The sequence below is a fragment of the Ambystoma mexicanum genome, chromosome 11 (genome assembly GCF_040938575.1).
Source record: "Ambystoma mexicanum isolate Mex_15411 chromosome 11, UKY_AmexF1_1, whole genome shotgun sequence".
Lineage (NCBI taxonomy): Eukaryota > Metazoa > Chordata > Amphibia > Caudata > Ambystomatidae > Ambystoma > Ambystoma mexicanum.
The window spans coordinates 768,316,211-768,330,806 of record NC_090934.1 but is presented as its reverse complement, the minus strand read 5'-3'; the positions used below and the strand labels follow the sequence as shown (position 1 = coordinate 768,330,806).

The 14,596-nt window shown below is 49.3% G+C and overlaps 1 protein-coding gene across 1 annotated transcript in view; it reads left to right on the top strand.

Annotated features, from left to right (window-relative positions):
* Positions 1-14,596, top strand: part of IPO7 (importin 7) — a 1,018,209-nt gene that overhangs the window by 522,408 nt on the left and 481,205 nt on the right. The window contains exon 12 of the mRNA XM_069623670.1: positions 8,128-8,244. Coding sequence (XP_069479771.1) covers positions 8,128-8,244 — 117 coding nt within the window. The remainder of the gene's footprint in view (positions 1-8,127; positions 8,245-14,596) is intronic.

Here is a 14,596-nt window from a genome sequence, read left to right as displayed (position 1 = left end):
ACCAGTACTAAAGACCTACACTTGAGTAACTTCATTTCGAGGGGATTGGGTCCTCCGACGTATTCCATATCTGACAGTAATCACCACAGCTGTGCTGCTTCGGAAAATCTTCCTGCGTCGATACGCTGTCCTCGAGGGCCTACGTCGAGCCGACGTCACCGGATGTTCCAAGTAGGACGCACGACGTCCGTAGCCTCAGTTCTGTTTTTTCCACGAACGTGTTCGCTTCGGAGATCTCCGCGTGCCTAGATTCTACTGAATCCTGTTCTTTCGGTTTTTCGAACCTGTTTCTTCGTTGCTACTTGTAAGCATGTCGTCTTCGGCTTCTTCCACCCCGCGGTCTGGGTTTAAGAAGTGTCGGGTGTGCAGGTCCAAGATGTCGCTGACGGATACGCACGATGCTTGCCTCTGGTGCCTCGGGGAGGACCATGATACGGACGACTGTGTCGACTGGCAATCGCTCACATCGAAGGCCTTGCGGGCGCGTAAGAAGAAGCTGTCGGTCGGTAAGGTGGCCAAGCCCCGGAAGTCGCGTTCCACTGGTCTTTCGAAGGACGATTCGAGGGGCGACTCTCTGCATCGTCTTTGGGAGTCGGGGGGGGTTCTCGGTCTGGGAGTCAGTCCCGCCATTCCTCTGCCTCTTCGAGGCACTCCAGGAAGCGCAGTCACCGGTCGCCATCCCCGTCCTCTTCCGAGGACTCTGCCCGTCAGCGTGTTGCTTGTCCCAATAAGCATTCCACTCCTGAGGAATGCGATTCCTTCCGAAAGGAGATGTTGGTGACTTTTCAATCGCAGGGCTCCGGTCCGTCTGCGCTGTCTGAGGACGCCGGTCGTGGCCGTGCTAGAGACACCGCTTGTACGCCTTCGGGCTCGAACAGTCGTCGCGACCACAGGGCGCCTTCGAGGTCCCGGTCGGACAAGGATGGTCGCTCTAGACAGGCCCGTTCCAGGTCCCGGTCCTCGACGCCATCGAGACCGCGTGAACCTGTGAAGTCTTCGAGGAAGACATCGACGCCGAGGTCTTCGACAGACTCTCTCGAGGCCCCGCCTCCGAGGAAGTTGACGCCGCCCTCGAGGCCTGTCGAAGCTGTCGGCGTCGCACTCTACGTCGATTCCATCGACGCCCTTGACACCTTTCGAGGCGGCTTTGTCAGGGATGCTTCGTGGTACGGGGGAACCCCCTAGAAAGGCTCTGGCAAAGGCAAAACATGCCTTTGGTCCTTTTTCGGTTCCCTCTTTCCAGCCTCTGGATTATATTTCTGAGGTGGATGAGGGGTCTGAGGAAGGTGTGGTTCCTGCAGAGGTCCCTGATGACATTATTTCTGGTTATAGCCACCTTGAGGACCTGCGCCAGTCATTGCATGACGCCAGTGGGCGCGACACCTCTCCGGAGATGGAATTTGGTGGGCCTGGCACGCATGCCGACGACTCTTGTCGGCGCCTGATGTCGATGGTCACGGATTTCCTGGGGTGGTCAGTACCCATCCCACCCTCCGCCCCCCCAGGCGATTTTCAGCAGGATGACCTGACTGATATCCTGGACCAAGGTCCTCACACTGACCCGGTGCTGCCATTCCATAGGGCCTTGCAGAGAAGGGTGGCTGCGGCTTGGACTGCTCCAGTGAGTCTCCCGGCAGTGGGCAAGTCCTTGCCGAAGAAATATCGCCCAGCCAGTGGCGACCCCTGCTACTTGACCACGCACCCTACTCCGGAGAGTTTGGTGGTGCAGGCGGCTACGGCCCCTGCAAAGCAGGCGTCTTACCCTAGCATCCCTCCTGATAGGGACGACAAACGTTTTGACGGCTGGGAAAAGAATGTATTTTCTTCTGGGGGTATGGCGCTTCAGGCTGCCAACTCCGTTTGTGCCTTGTCTCGTTTCATGCACAATGTGGAACTGTATTTCCCTATCGGCTGATCATATTTCCGAAGGGGAGGAACGGGATGGTTTCCTTGCTATCGTGCAGGATGGCAAGGATGCCATATGTGAATCCGTTCAGTCGGGTCTGGACATGGTTGATTGCGTCAGCCGGTCCATGGCGGCGAGCACCGTAATACCAGGTTTGCGTGGTTGCGGAAGTCTGGTTTTGCTCCTGATGTGCAGGCCCGCCTCCTCAACATGCCCTTTGATGGTGAACATCTTTTTGGCAGCAAAGCGGACGAGTCTTCAGAGGTTGCAGACCTCCAAAGCTGCAGCGAAGTCGTTGGGTGCTGCAGTCCGCCAACCTCCGCCTTTTCGTCCTAGGGGACAGCAATGGAGGGGAGGTTCCTTTTGATATTACTTGTCCTTTAGTAAATCGAGAGGAGCTGCTAGTCAAAGGGGCAACCGTAGGAGTGCCAGAGGTGGAAAACAAGGTACTTGAGGTGCCAAGGCCACGCGAGCAGTTGCCTCTTTGCCCTCAGGCACTGTCGCAGCCGCTTCAACTCACTCATGAGGCCCATGCTCCTCCGGTTGGGGGTAGGCTGGCGCAGCATCTTGTAGAATGGCGTGCCATTACTTCAGATGTGTGGGTTCTGGAGATCATAGCCCACGGCTACTGTCTTCCTACCCGGCAGAGGCCTCCCGACAATCCAGCAGGGAACCTCTTTGAAGGATCCGCTCCTTGCGCAGGAAATTCAATCCCTGCTGGAGAAAGGCGCTATAGAACTGGTCCCTGTGGCGGAGAGAAACAAGGGATGGTATTCCCCTTATTTTTTGATTTCGAAGAAAGATGGAGGATTGAGACTCATCATAGACTTGCGCGGTTTGAACAAGCTCCTCAGGAAGGACAAGCTCAAGATGGTTACTCTTTCTCAAGTCCTCCAGGCCCTTCAACTTCAGGACTGGTTGGTGTCTCTCGACCTCAAGGACACTTATTTTCATGTGCCGATCCATCCGAAGCACAAGAAGTACCTGAGGTTCGCTGTTGGTGACTCGCACTTTCAGTTTCGGGTTGTGGATGAGATCTTTGCAATGGGCTCTCAAGCTCCAGTGGTTGCAGTCCTCCAGCAGAATGTCGGACCTCGTTCAGGTGCCGCCCTCGGTCGCCCAGGACCTTCTGTGGTGGGCTGTCGAAGGCAATCTGATTGGGGCTCTGTTTTGGCTGCCCTAGCCGGAGGTGATGATCGTGACGGACGCGTCCCTCGCGAGATGGGGAGCTCATGCCAACGAGCTGACAGTCGGCGGTCGTTGGTCTCCATCGGAGTCCAGACTCCATATCAGTCTGTTGGAGCTGAGGGCCGTCAGGCTTGTCCTGAAGGCTTTTCTGCCGACTGTGCAAGGAAAGAATGTCCCGATTCTGACAGACAACACAGTGGCCATGCACTACCTCAACAAAAAGGGGAGGTGGGGTCACTTCCTCTGTGCAGGGAGGCGATGCAGCTCTGGTTCTGGGCCATCCAGCAGGGAATTTCGATCTCGGCAGTTCATCTGGCCAGAGACGAAAACGAGACTGCGGACGCTCTTGAGCAGGCAGAGCGCGATCTCTCACGAGTGGGAGTTGGCTCAGGAGATTCTCCTGGAGATCTTTGCCCTTTGGGAGACCCCTCAAGTGGATCTCTTCGCCTCCAGTGTCAACCGGAAGTGCGAAAGGTTCTGCTCGCTGGAATTTCCTCCAAGAGGAGCCTTGGGAGACGCGTTCATGGTGGAGTGGTCATTCCCACTGCTGTACGCGTTTCCTCCAGTCCCTGTCATCCCGCAAGTGCTGCAGAGGTTACGGTGGTTCGGTTCCCGGATGATCCTCATTGCTCCAGCAAGGGCCAGGAGGACGTGGTACCCGGACCTTCTCGACTTGTCCATCTGCCCTCCACGTCGTCTTCCCTACCGAGACGATCTGCTCTCATGGGAGGGGGGGGGGGGTCAGGTTCTCCATCCAGAGGTCAGATCCCTCAACCTTCACGCTTGGCTTCTGAAAGGTTGAGGTAGAAGGATTGGGACCTCCCTAAAGATGTGATGAAGGTGTTGCTTTCGGCCAGACGGCCGGCAACTAAGTCCCTGTACCGTTGCCGTTGGAGAAAGTTCTGCAACTCGTGCAGGGTTCAGAATGTGGATCCTTTTTCACGTGACATTCCTGTAGTTCGTTCTTTTTTGCTTTCTTTAGCCCACAGGGGCTTGCAAGTGGGTACCATTAAAGGTTACCTGGCGGCGCTGTCCATATTTAAGCGCTCGTCTGAGGAGTGTTCTTATTTTAAAATTCCTTTAATTTCTCAGTTTCTGAAAGGGCTCACTAATGTGTTCCCTCCGTCACCTTTCCGGGTGCCCGGTTGGTATTTGAACCTTGTTCTCCAGGTTCTAATGGGTGCTCCATTTGAGCCTTTGCATTCTTGTCCTTTGAGACTGTTAACCCTTAAAACTGTGTTTTTTAGTTGCGGTCACTTCCGCTCGCAGAGTGAGTGAGTTGCAGACACTTTCAGTTAAGCCACCCTTCACTGTGTTTCATAATGACCGGGTTGTCCTTCGAGTTCGTCCTTCCTTTCTTCTGAAGGTGGTGTCGGAATTTCATTTAAGCCAATAAAACTAATTGCGCTTTCCAAGTCGTCTCTTCTGCACTTGTGTTGTGCTAAAAGACACATGCTCTACCGCCTTGGTTTTTGCATGTTAGCTGCCATCCAGATGAAAGTAAACGTTAATTTTAATAGGTTTTCTCTGGGTGAGCAGGTGCAGGTTTGGGTTGTTAAAACAGTGAAGAACTTTCTTCAATCGATGTTCTCTCTGGAGGTAGTTCACCTCAAACAGGAAGGGCCCCTAGATACTCAGGCAGGGGGTCCTTAATCAGAACGAGAATAGCCTGTGCGGTTCATACTGTGCACTAGATTTGGTCGTTCTCTAGCCGACCGGTTTCTGTGGGACAAAATTGGTGGGCCACATTCATCAGGGCTTTCCAAGGAATCTGAGTTTGTGCCTGCTGTGAATCATGTCTGGCAGCACTGTCTGCATATCTTCGATTTCTCTCCCTGTGAGGGTGACAGGAAGGAGGGAAGAGAGATGGAGCAGTGGTAGATATCCATTGCAAAACCTGAGGGTTATCTCAGAACACTGCATTACTATATCAAGACAGAGGGGAGAAGGCTTACCCGCTCTGTGTGGTCGGGTAACTCTGCACGGGGGTGAGACGGCCCGGAACCTGGGGCCAAAAGACTATATAATTACTGTCAGTTGTGATGCCTGAGTGCATCATATTGGAAAAGCGACAAGCAGCAAAACATTTTCTATATATTTTAACCAAATTGGGTGTTTCTCCTGTATGGAGCTGCACGCACGCGGCGTTGCCGCTGGAAGTTTAGCAATTGTACACCAAAGGGCACCCTAAGTCTACACGCTGAGCCGCGTGTCTTCCTCTTGGACACCAGGCTATGGGGGAGTGGCTGTCCCAGGTAGGATGCAAAAGGTGGTCGCTTACCTTGGAGCGGTCGTCTCTGACTGCGTTACGGGCCGCGTTCGCAAACTGTTTACGTTTCCCTGGTGTGCCCCGCGGTCACGTGGGCCGGACTCCAACATGGCCGCCCCATATGGAGGAGGCGGCGGCCATCGCGGAATCAGGCACCGCGGGTCCCAGAAACAGGGTGACCACGACAATGAGTCAATGGGTCGGGTGGGTACATTGTCAGTACTATGGGTGGGGTGGATGTTAAAATTACCGAAACTGCATGGAATTACATTGCATTAATGCACACTCACAGGCGATAACTCACAAAAAGCAGGACCCCATAGCAATTTCATACATGAGTGCAAACGATCTAAGGAATGCAAATAGAAGCACAAATCAATGGAAAGGTTGAACACTGGCCAGCTGTCAGTCTAGCTTATAGGGTTGCCAATGTTTGCCAGCTCGTGGCTTTGTTGAGCCCGGACTTGTCTGTTTTAAGGTGGAAAATCCAGAGTTGTTCACGTCTAAACAGCAGGTTCTGTATATTTCCCCCCCCTCTGGTGGGGATGGCCATTTTTTCAATTATTGTCCATGTAAAATCTGCCGGGGTGTGTTTTTGGGCTAGGAAATGTTCCACCATAGGCACCGTGATCTTCTTCGTGCGGATGCATGATCTATGTTATGCAAGGCGTGTTTTGATTGGACGTGTTGTCATGCCTACGTAGCGTTTATTACAGGGGCATGTAATGATGTAGATCACGTTGCTACTATTACAGTTCGTAAGGGTTTTCTGAATCCACGGGAAATGCCACCCTATGTCGATGGAGGTGGTTCTCTTGGTACTGGAGCAGGTGTTGCATGTGCCACAAGGAGTGTGGCCAGTTGCTGGGTTCGGTCCCCACAGTGTTTGGTTTGGGTTCTTTCTCTTTGTATGAATGTACAAGGGAGTCACGTAGGTTCTTCTTTTTTTTCAATGTAAACCTCGGAGTTTCTATACTGTGTGAGCCGACATTCAAGATTGGCCATAGCTTCAAGATTTCTTTCTTGATCTTGTTAAATAGTGGAGAGAAGCTCATTACTGCTGTTATGGTATTGTGGGCTTCATTCGGCTTGGCATGATGTTCCATGGTGACTTCACGTGGGATGTTCTTGGCTCGTTTGCGTGCCTGTTTGATTATACTTTTTGGATAACCCCTATTGAAGAGTTTGGTTGCAAGGCCTGCTAATTGCAGATTGTAGTTTGGTAGTGTGGTACAGTTTCTCCGATACCTGAGGAATTGTCCAAACGGTAGATTCCTTCTCAGGCATCTACCGTTTGGACAATTCCACTAATTAACAAGATCAAGAAAGAAATCTTGAAGCTATGGCCAATCTTGGATGGCAGCTAACACATGCAAAAACCAAGGCGGTAGAGCATGTGTCTTTTAGAACAACACAAGTGCACAAGAGACGACTTGGAAAGCGCAATTCGTTTTATTGGCTTTTTGAAAAACTCTTCCCCACTCGACAGAACTGTCTCTTCCTTAGTGTGAAAACGATTTTGGGCAACACACAGTATAAATACCCAAAAATAGTTCCTGTTGTTTTTGTTTAGGAATTTCATTTAAGCCAGAAGGTTGTTCTTACAGCATTTTATCCTCTGCATCCTGGTAAGGACGAGGAGAGGCTCCATAGGTTAGATCCTAGGAGAGCTTTAAGTTTCTACATTTTGCACATGTCCCCGGTCAGAGTGGACGATCAGCTCTTTATTGGTTACACTGGAAGGCGTTTGGGACAAGCTCTGACTAAGCAGACTTTTTCTAGATGGATTATCTTGGCAATTTCTGAATGTTACCGCCTGGCGGGTAAGGATCCTCCTGTAGGCTTACGGGCCCATTCGACTAGGGGTATGGCTGCCTCTATTGCCCTGCAGAGGGGTGTTCCTATTCGTAACATCTGTGATGCAGCCACTTGGGCTTCGGTCCATCCTTTTGTACGTCACTACTCCCTAGATTCTATCCATGGGCAGGATATGGCCTTTGTCAAGGCAGTCCTTTACTCTGCAATTTGATTGGGCATTCTAAATTTGTATATTCTAAATTCTTTTTCCCACCTCCTTACGTTGGTACTGCTTTGGGAGTCTGTTATAGATATGGAATACGTCGGAGGACCCAATCCCCTCGAAGAACAAGTTACTCTTACCTGGTAACGTTCTTCTGATGGGATGGTCCGACGACGTATTCCATATCGTTCCCTCCCTGCCTTCCCCGCTTCAGAATTTCTTATGCGATTGCAGCTTACGTTTCCGCAAGGCTTTCTGTGGTCATACTGGCAGAAGATTGGTGCCACATGTTCTGGGGGGAAAAACTACAACTGAGGCTACGTGCGTCCTTCTTATAACATCCGGTGACGTCGGCTCGACAGAGGCCCTCGAGGACAGCTCATTGACGCAGACGCCGAAAGATTTTCTGAAGCAGCACAGCTGTGGTGATTACTGTCATAGATATGGAATACGTCGTTGGACCATCCCATCGAAAGAACGTTACAGGTAAGAGTAACTTGTTCTTTTCCCTCATTTTGCTACAAACCGCAGGGTCTGCACACTTGGTCATCTCCTCCTTTTGGAGTTGGCCATCTAATTTATGCGCATACTATGCTTGGAGATGGTGAGAGTATCCGGGTGCTCGCTAGCTTTGCCCTATTGTACGTGTCACATGTTCCAACTTTACAGAATGACCTGTTGGTAATATTTTGCTAAACGCAATTAGTTTGAGCTCTAAACAAATGCATTATCTGTTGTATATAGGTTCTTCAGAAGACCATGGGTTTTTGCTATCAGATTCTGACGGAGCCAAGCACAGACCCACGTAAAAAGGATGGAGCCTTACACATGATTGGTTCTTTAGCTGAAATACTTCTAAAGGTAGGTTTATTTTCTTTTTTCAATTTAATAGCTTTACTCCAGTAGTCTGTTCACTAAATGTGTGCTTTATAAAATTAAGTCTATATGCTTTTCCAGTTTTCTATCTTAAACAAGCCTCAAACTTAATGAAAACTGCAGTTGCAGACTAGAGAATGTGGTGCTAGACTGAAACCACCTTTCCTTTCTGTGCAAGCATTTCACCCATGTACATGTTGCATTAGCTACTGTACTTTGGTTTAGGCACTGAATGCACCGCCCCAAGACGGCACCCAGTGTATACAACATACTGTGCGGTTTACCCTTTATGTACCCATCGATGTGCTTCATAGCCGCAGCATGCATAGCATTTGGGACTACAACGGGGACAGAGTAAAGTTGAGCCTTCAGCTGGGTTCAAGCCTCTGCCATTACTGCGTTTTTCCTATGTAAATGTTGTTGGGTAGACTTCATTTCTATGCCAAATTGTTCACCTGTGAGAACCCCACCACTTTTTTGCTAGACTCCTGGGTTTTTCGATAGTCTTCTGAGTGGGAGCCTTTTTTCCCCACTCATTATTTTACTCTGTATATGGGAACCCTTGTTAATAACTTTTTTGTACTTTATTCATGTAGTTATGTTTTCTTCCATATCTGTGCAGTGCTACCGGGAGCCCTCTGGGCTTTCTTTGTATTTTCTTTAATTTTACTTGTGGGAACCCATGTTCCCGATGGTAAAGGCATACTTGTTGTTTCTATTTTCTATTGAGATCCACACTCCCTGTTGGGTAAAAAATATATAGCCATTATACGCGACCTGATTCGGCCCTACACCTCTGCAGGTCCTCCCCTCCTGCTTTAAATGGAAGGGAGGCACGCCGCGAGGCGAAGCCGCACAGAGAAGGCCATCAGAAAAGGCCAAGCTCCCTGTCAGCAGCTCTCCACTGCTCGACGTCGCGACGCGCCCGCTCCTGGAAGGTAAGGGTGAGAAGCACTGCCCCGAACTCGCAACTCCCCACTGCAAACCCTTAATTGCTGCAAGAAATGCACGCCGCCTCCTGCGCACCTCGCCCACCGTGCATCACTACTACACGCCCACCCTGCACTGCCGTAATGCACGGCTACGAGCCAGACTTGCTCACGGCCGCCCCTCTGGTAAGGGTCAAGGCTCCTCCCACCCTGTGGCGGCTCAGCTCCGTGTATCCCCTGCCACCTTTGTGCGAGCACAAGCTGCAGCCCTCCTGCCCATATTGTTGGATACCAGCTCTATCCACCATGCTGCCCACTAGCGCCTTGTTCGCTCATTCGTCACCCATCCTGGTCCCGTCACGCTCACCTCCTCCTCCTGTGATACGCAAATCGGTGTAACTGGGCCCCCTTTACCTGCAAGACTTCAAAAGAACTCTCAACCCAGAACACCCACACCCCCTGCTATGCACCGCCCTGCCACCAACGGCTGTACCTCGCATATTCTCTCGGACACTCTGCCTGCTACTGATGTTCGCCTATGTACCCCTGTTACATTTACTGCACCTATGATTGCTGCTGTGCCTGCTCCTGATGTTAGCCTATGTACCCCTGTTACATTTACTGCGCCTGCTACTGATGTTCGCCTATGGTGTTAGCCTATGTACCCCTCTTACATTTACTGCGCCTAAGATTGCTGCTGTGCCTGCTCCTGATGTTAGCCTATGTGCCCCTGTTACAACCATCGTACCACCTCCCCTATGTCCTATCTTACCCATGCCTAATTATAACCTCTCTGCCCCCGCCACCCTTCCCCTTCCATCACCCAAATCTGCCAAACCCACCCCTGCACCCAACGCCATCCTTAAATGTGAGTAACTACGCTAATGCACCCATTGACTCTTGTCAATCTAGCCAATAGTCTTCAGCACAGTCCACTGATACCACTTGAAAAACCTCCAAGAAAAGGCAAACTCATCAAAGCAGCCTTGGTGAATGCTAGGTCTCTTCCTGCTCATGCTCTCGACATCGCTGACTTTATAACCTATGAAAACCTTGATGTCCTCGCAGTCACAGAAACCTGGCTTAATGCCGCTTCCGGCCCCTCTGGCCCTCGCCATACCTAATAATTATGCCATTATTAGATCTGACAGAAACACCACTCAAACTAAGGGAGGCGGACTCGCCTTCATATTTAGAAATACCTTTGACATTAAAGTCATCCAAGACGCGCAAATCCCATCTGCTGAATCACTGTCAATTAAGCTACCTCTCTCACCCAACCACACAGCAACATTACATCTCATCTATCGACCACCAGGACCCATTTCCTCTTTCATTGAGGACATTGCTTCACTTATAACTATTAACACCAAACCTAATTCCCTAACCATCTTACTTGGGGACCTCAACCTTGGTTTCAACGATCCTAAGGACACTAACGCCTTTGACCTAGCCAACACATTATCTGATTTGGGTCATACGCACATTATCCACGAACCCACTCATATCAAAGGTAGAACTCTATACTGGCTATCACACATCAATTGCTCTATTGATCTCCTATCCATTGACCCATGTATCTGGTCGGACCATCATAAAGTAACCTTTCCTATCAAAGCTAACCCACCCGACGCCCATCATCGCCCCTGCCATCAGCACGAGAAACAAGAAAGATATTACTCCCGACAAACTCCTACCTATACTACTCCCTATACTGAATAATACTGATTCAGACGCTGACCCTACAGTTCTAGTGGACACCTACAACCAGGCTATACTCAAAGCTCTGGATTCTTTTGCCCCTCTAAAACTGTGGAAACCGAAACCACAGCGTCACCTTAACACCTGGTTCACGCCACAGCTAAGAGAATTACGTAAAACCAAAAGAACCGCTGAGGCACTTTGGAAAAAACATCCCACAGCTTCTAACAAGTCTGAACTAACCTTAGTCTCCTCTAGCTACAAAGAAGCCATACTTCTTGCAAAAAAAGACACTTATAGCAAAAGGATTACACAAGCGGAATCCAATACAAAAGAACTCTTCAAGATGCTCAAAGAGCTGGAATCCCCCACTGACAAATGTATTACTGACACACTATGGTGTAGTAATATTCAGAAAGCCTTATTAGACAAAATAGATCGTCTACAATCCAAAATCAACGCAAAAAAATCCTTACTATTAGCCGACCCTAACTACACACAGCCACCTAACAAACATTCGACCTTTCAGTCAAACTGCAAACCTTTCAGCTTCTCACCCCTCTCAACTTGGGAAGTAGAAAACATCATCAGGAAACTAAAACCTTCAAACTGCCAAGGTGATGCCTGCCCTGCCCCGATCGTTAAAGCAGCTGCGCACGATCTGGCTCCATTCATCACTAACCTCATCAATACTTCCTTCAAATCCGAAATAGTTCCTGACAACCTCAAAGACGCTAGGGTCATCCCACTCCTCAAAAAACCCACTCTTGATCCAGCCAACCCGTCTAACTACAGACCGATAACGACTGTACCGTTCTTACTAAAAATACTGGACAGAGCAGCCTATTTACAAATACAGGCCTACTTAGAAACAAATAATCTCCTAGGGCTTAGGCAATCAGGCTTCCGACAGAGACACGGTACGGAAACTGCACTAATTGACCTTACCACCCAGATCCCAACCTTGAAAGACAATGGCAAACTTGCACTCCTCTTGTTGCTTGACCTGTCGGCAGCGTTTGATTTGGTTAACCATCAAACACTCTGTCACCACCTGAAATCTGCAGCACACTTCTCAGATGCCGCCACGGCTTGGATCAGCTCCTTCTTGGCGAACAGAACCATGAGGGTCTTCTCTCCTACGGATTCTGCTGAGCCTGCACCAGTACCCTGCGGAGCCCCGCAAGGCTCCTGCGTGTCCCCGACTCTTTATAATATATTCACGAAACCCCTCTTCGATATCCTTGACTTTCTGGGTGTCACGTATACCAACTATGCGGACGACACCCAGATACTCATACCTATCTCGGGTGACTACGAAACAGACAGCACGACCATTAATGAAATATACTCGGTTATACAAGCATGGATGGCACACCATGGTTTGTGCCTCAACGACGAAAAAACCGAGTTGATCATCCTGGGCACGCATGCCAAACTCAAAAATCTTAATCCCGCATTCAAAGCCTTTACCATAGATGGCAATCGCATCCCAGTATCAAATGACACTAAAACTCTTGGTATTTACATTGATGCTACCTTATCCTTCTCCAAGCAAACCAATGCAGTAGCTTCATCAGCCGCATACACCTGCAAGCTGATCACTGCATGCAGACCATTCATTTCCGTACCTAATTGCATTACTCTCGCTAGAGCACTAGTGCTTTCCAAAATAGACTACTGTAACGCCCTTTACTTGGGCACTAGTCACAAAAACATCAATAAACTACAAGTAGTCCAAAACAATGCCACCAGAGCTGCCCTCAACATTCCCAAAAAGGCACACATATCCGAGACCAGACGTAATCTACGCTGGCTCCCTGTCAAGCATAGAATATCACTCAAAACGCTGGCCCTTACACACAAAGCCAGAGCTAACCTTGCTCCAGCATACCTTACCAACCAACTCACACCTCCTCTAGACCACTCAGAGTAGCACAAACTAACACCATGACCATTCCGAGATTCAAACTTCACAATTTGGGTGGAGCTAGCTTCTCTGTACAAGCTTCCAAACTATGTAACACCATCCCTGCGCCTTTACGAGCAGAACCCTCATTTAACCGGTTCAAACATAACACGAAATGTTGGCTCCATAACTTGGACTACATGTCAGACTAACCTCCTGACCCCAGCATGACAGACTGCTGCCAGCTCACTTTGTAATTCATTGTATCTTTGTATGCACCTTCTATATTATGTTTGTTCCTAACTGTAACTGCATTGGAACTTTTTGCTGATTGCATTGCTTGTACCTTCCTGTAACTGTAACGAAACTCTTTAACGAACTTACGCGCCCTTATGCCTCCGGGCCTGGTTGCGCTTTATAAATAAATACAAATACAATGCCCGCTCAGTACCAGCGCATGCCCTAGATATCCATGACCTCATCATAAAGGACAACCTGGACCTCCTTATGATCACTGAAACCTGGCTTAACAAGGCATCAGGCCCCGCCCTTACCCTCGCGGTCCCAGAAGGATACACCATATTTAGACAAGACCGTCCCCACCTAAGAGGCGGCGGTGTTGCATTAATTACTAAAGACTGCTTCAATGTCAGAAAGATTGACTGGGAAATTGTTAACAACTGTGACTACCTTCTACTCAAAATTAACCTATCCCTGAATCACACCATTGCCATCCACTTAGTCTATAGACCCCCGGGTCGCAGCACTGATTTCCATGATGCCTTGCTGCACGCGTTCTCAGATAACTTTAAAAAAACATCTAAGGTTCTGCTCCTAGGCGATTTGAACCTTGGACTTCATGACCCTAGCGACTCCCAGGCCATTGCCCTGGGTAAAGCCCTATGCCCACTTGGGTTCACGCATGTCAAAGGACCTACCCATGTCAAAGGCTGCACTCTCGACTGGGTTAGCCACCAACTGTTCTGTTCGCCTCACCGGCAACACTCCCATCCCTTGGTCTGACCACCACTACCTACAGTTTGACCTTAACACCCTTAAAGGGTCTCCAGGTCCTGTGATCCCGCTGCCCTCACCAGAAGCTTGCGTCAACTAATTGCTGAAAAGATCTCCTCCCTCTTAAAAGTGCCCACACTGCAACCTCCCTTCTCATAGGACCCTGATATCCTCTCCACGGCCTTCAAAACAGCTGTTACCCAGGCCGTAGACGCCATTGCTCCTCTTACTATGAGGAAAGCAAAGAAAGTTAAACATTACAATACCTGGTTCTCTCAAGAGCTGCTAGTGCTTCGCTCCAAGAAGAGACGTGCACTCTGCACGGAAAACAAACCCCAATGAGATCTCTAAAAAGGCCTTTGATGCCATATCTAGGGAATACAAATCTAGCGTCAAAGCAGCGTCCTTCAGTACGAGGATATCCAACGCTAAATCGGAGACCAAAAAAATCTTCAGCATCTTTCGGGAGCTGGAAAAGCCGTCATGCCCACCCCCACATTCTTGAAAGATGTCAAATGGTGCAACAACATCCAATCTGCCATTCTCGAATAAACTTAACACCCTACAATTAAAAATCCTTGCCCATCAAAAAGCACTTTCTCACCTTCTCACTGACCTTCAAAATTACCCTCCTAAAACCATGCAAACCAAATCTCTTTGAATTCAAGGAAATGAGTGAAACTGAAGTTGCTGCCCTCCTCAAAACCATCAAACCCTCCAATTGTAAAGGTGATGCGTGTCCAGCACATCTCATTAAAGACTGTGCCCCCACCTTATTTCCCTT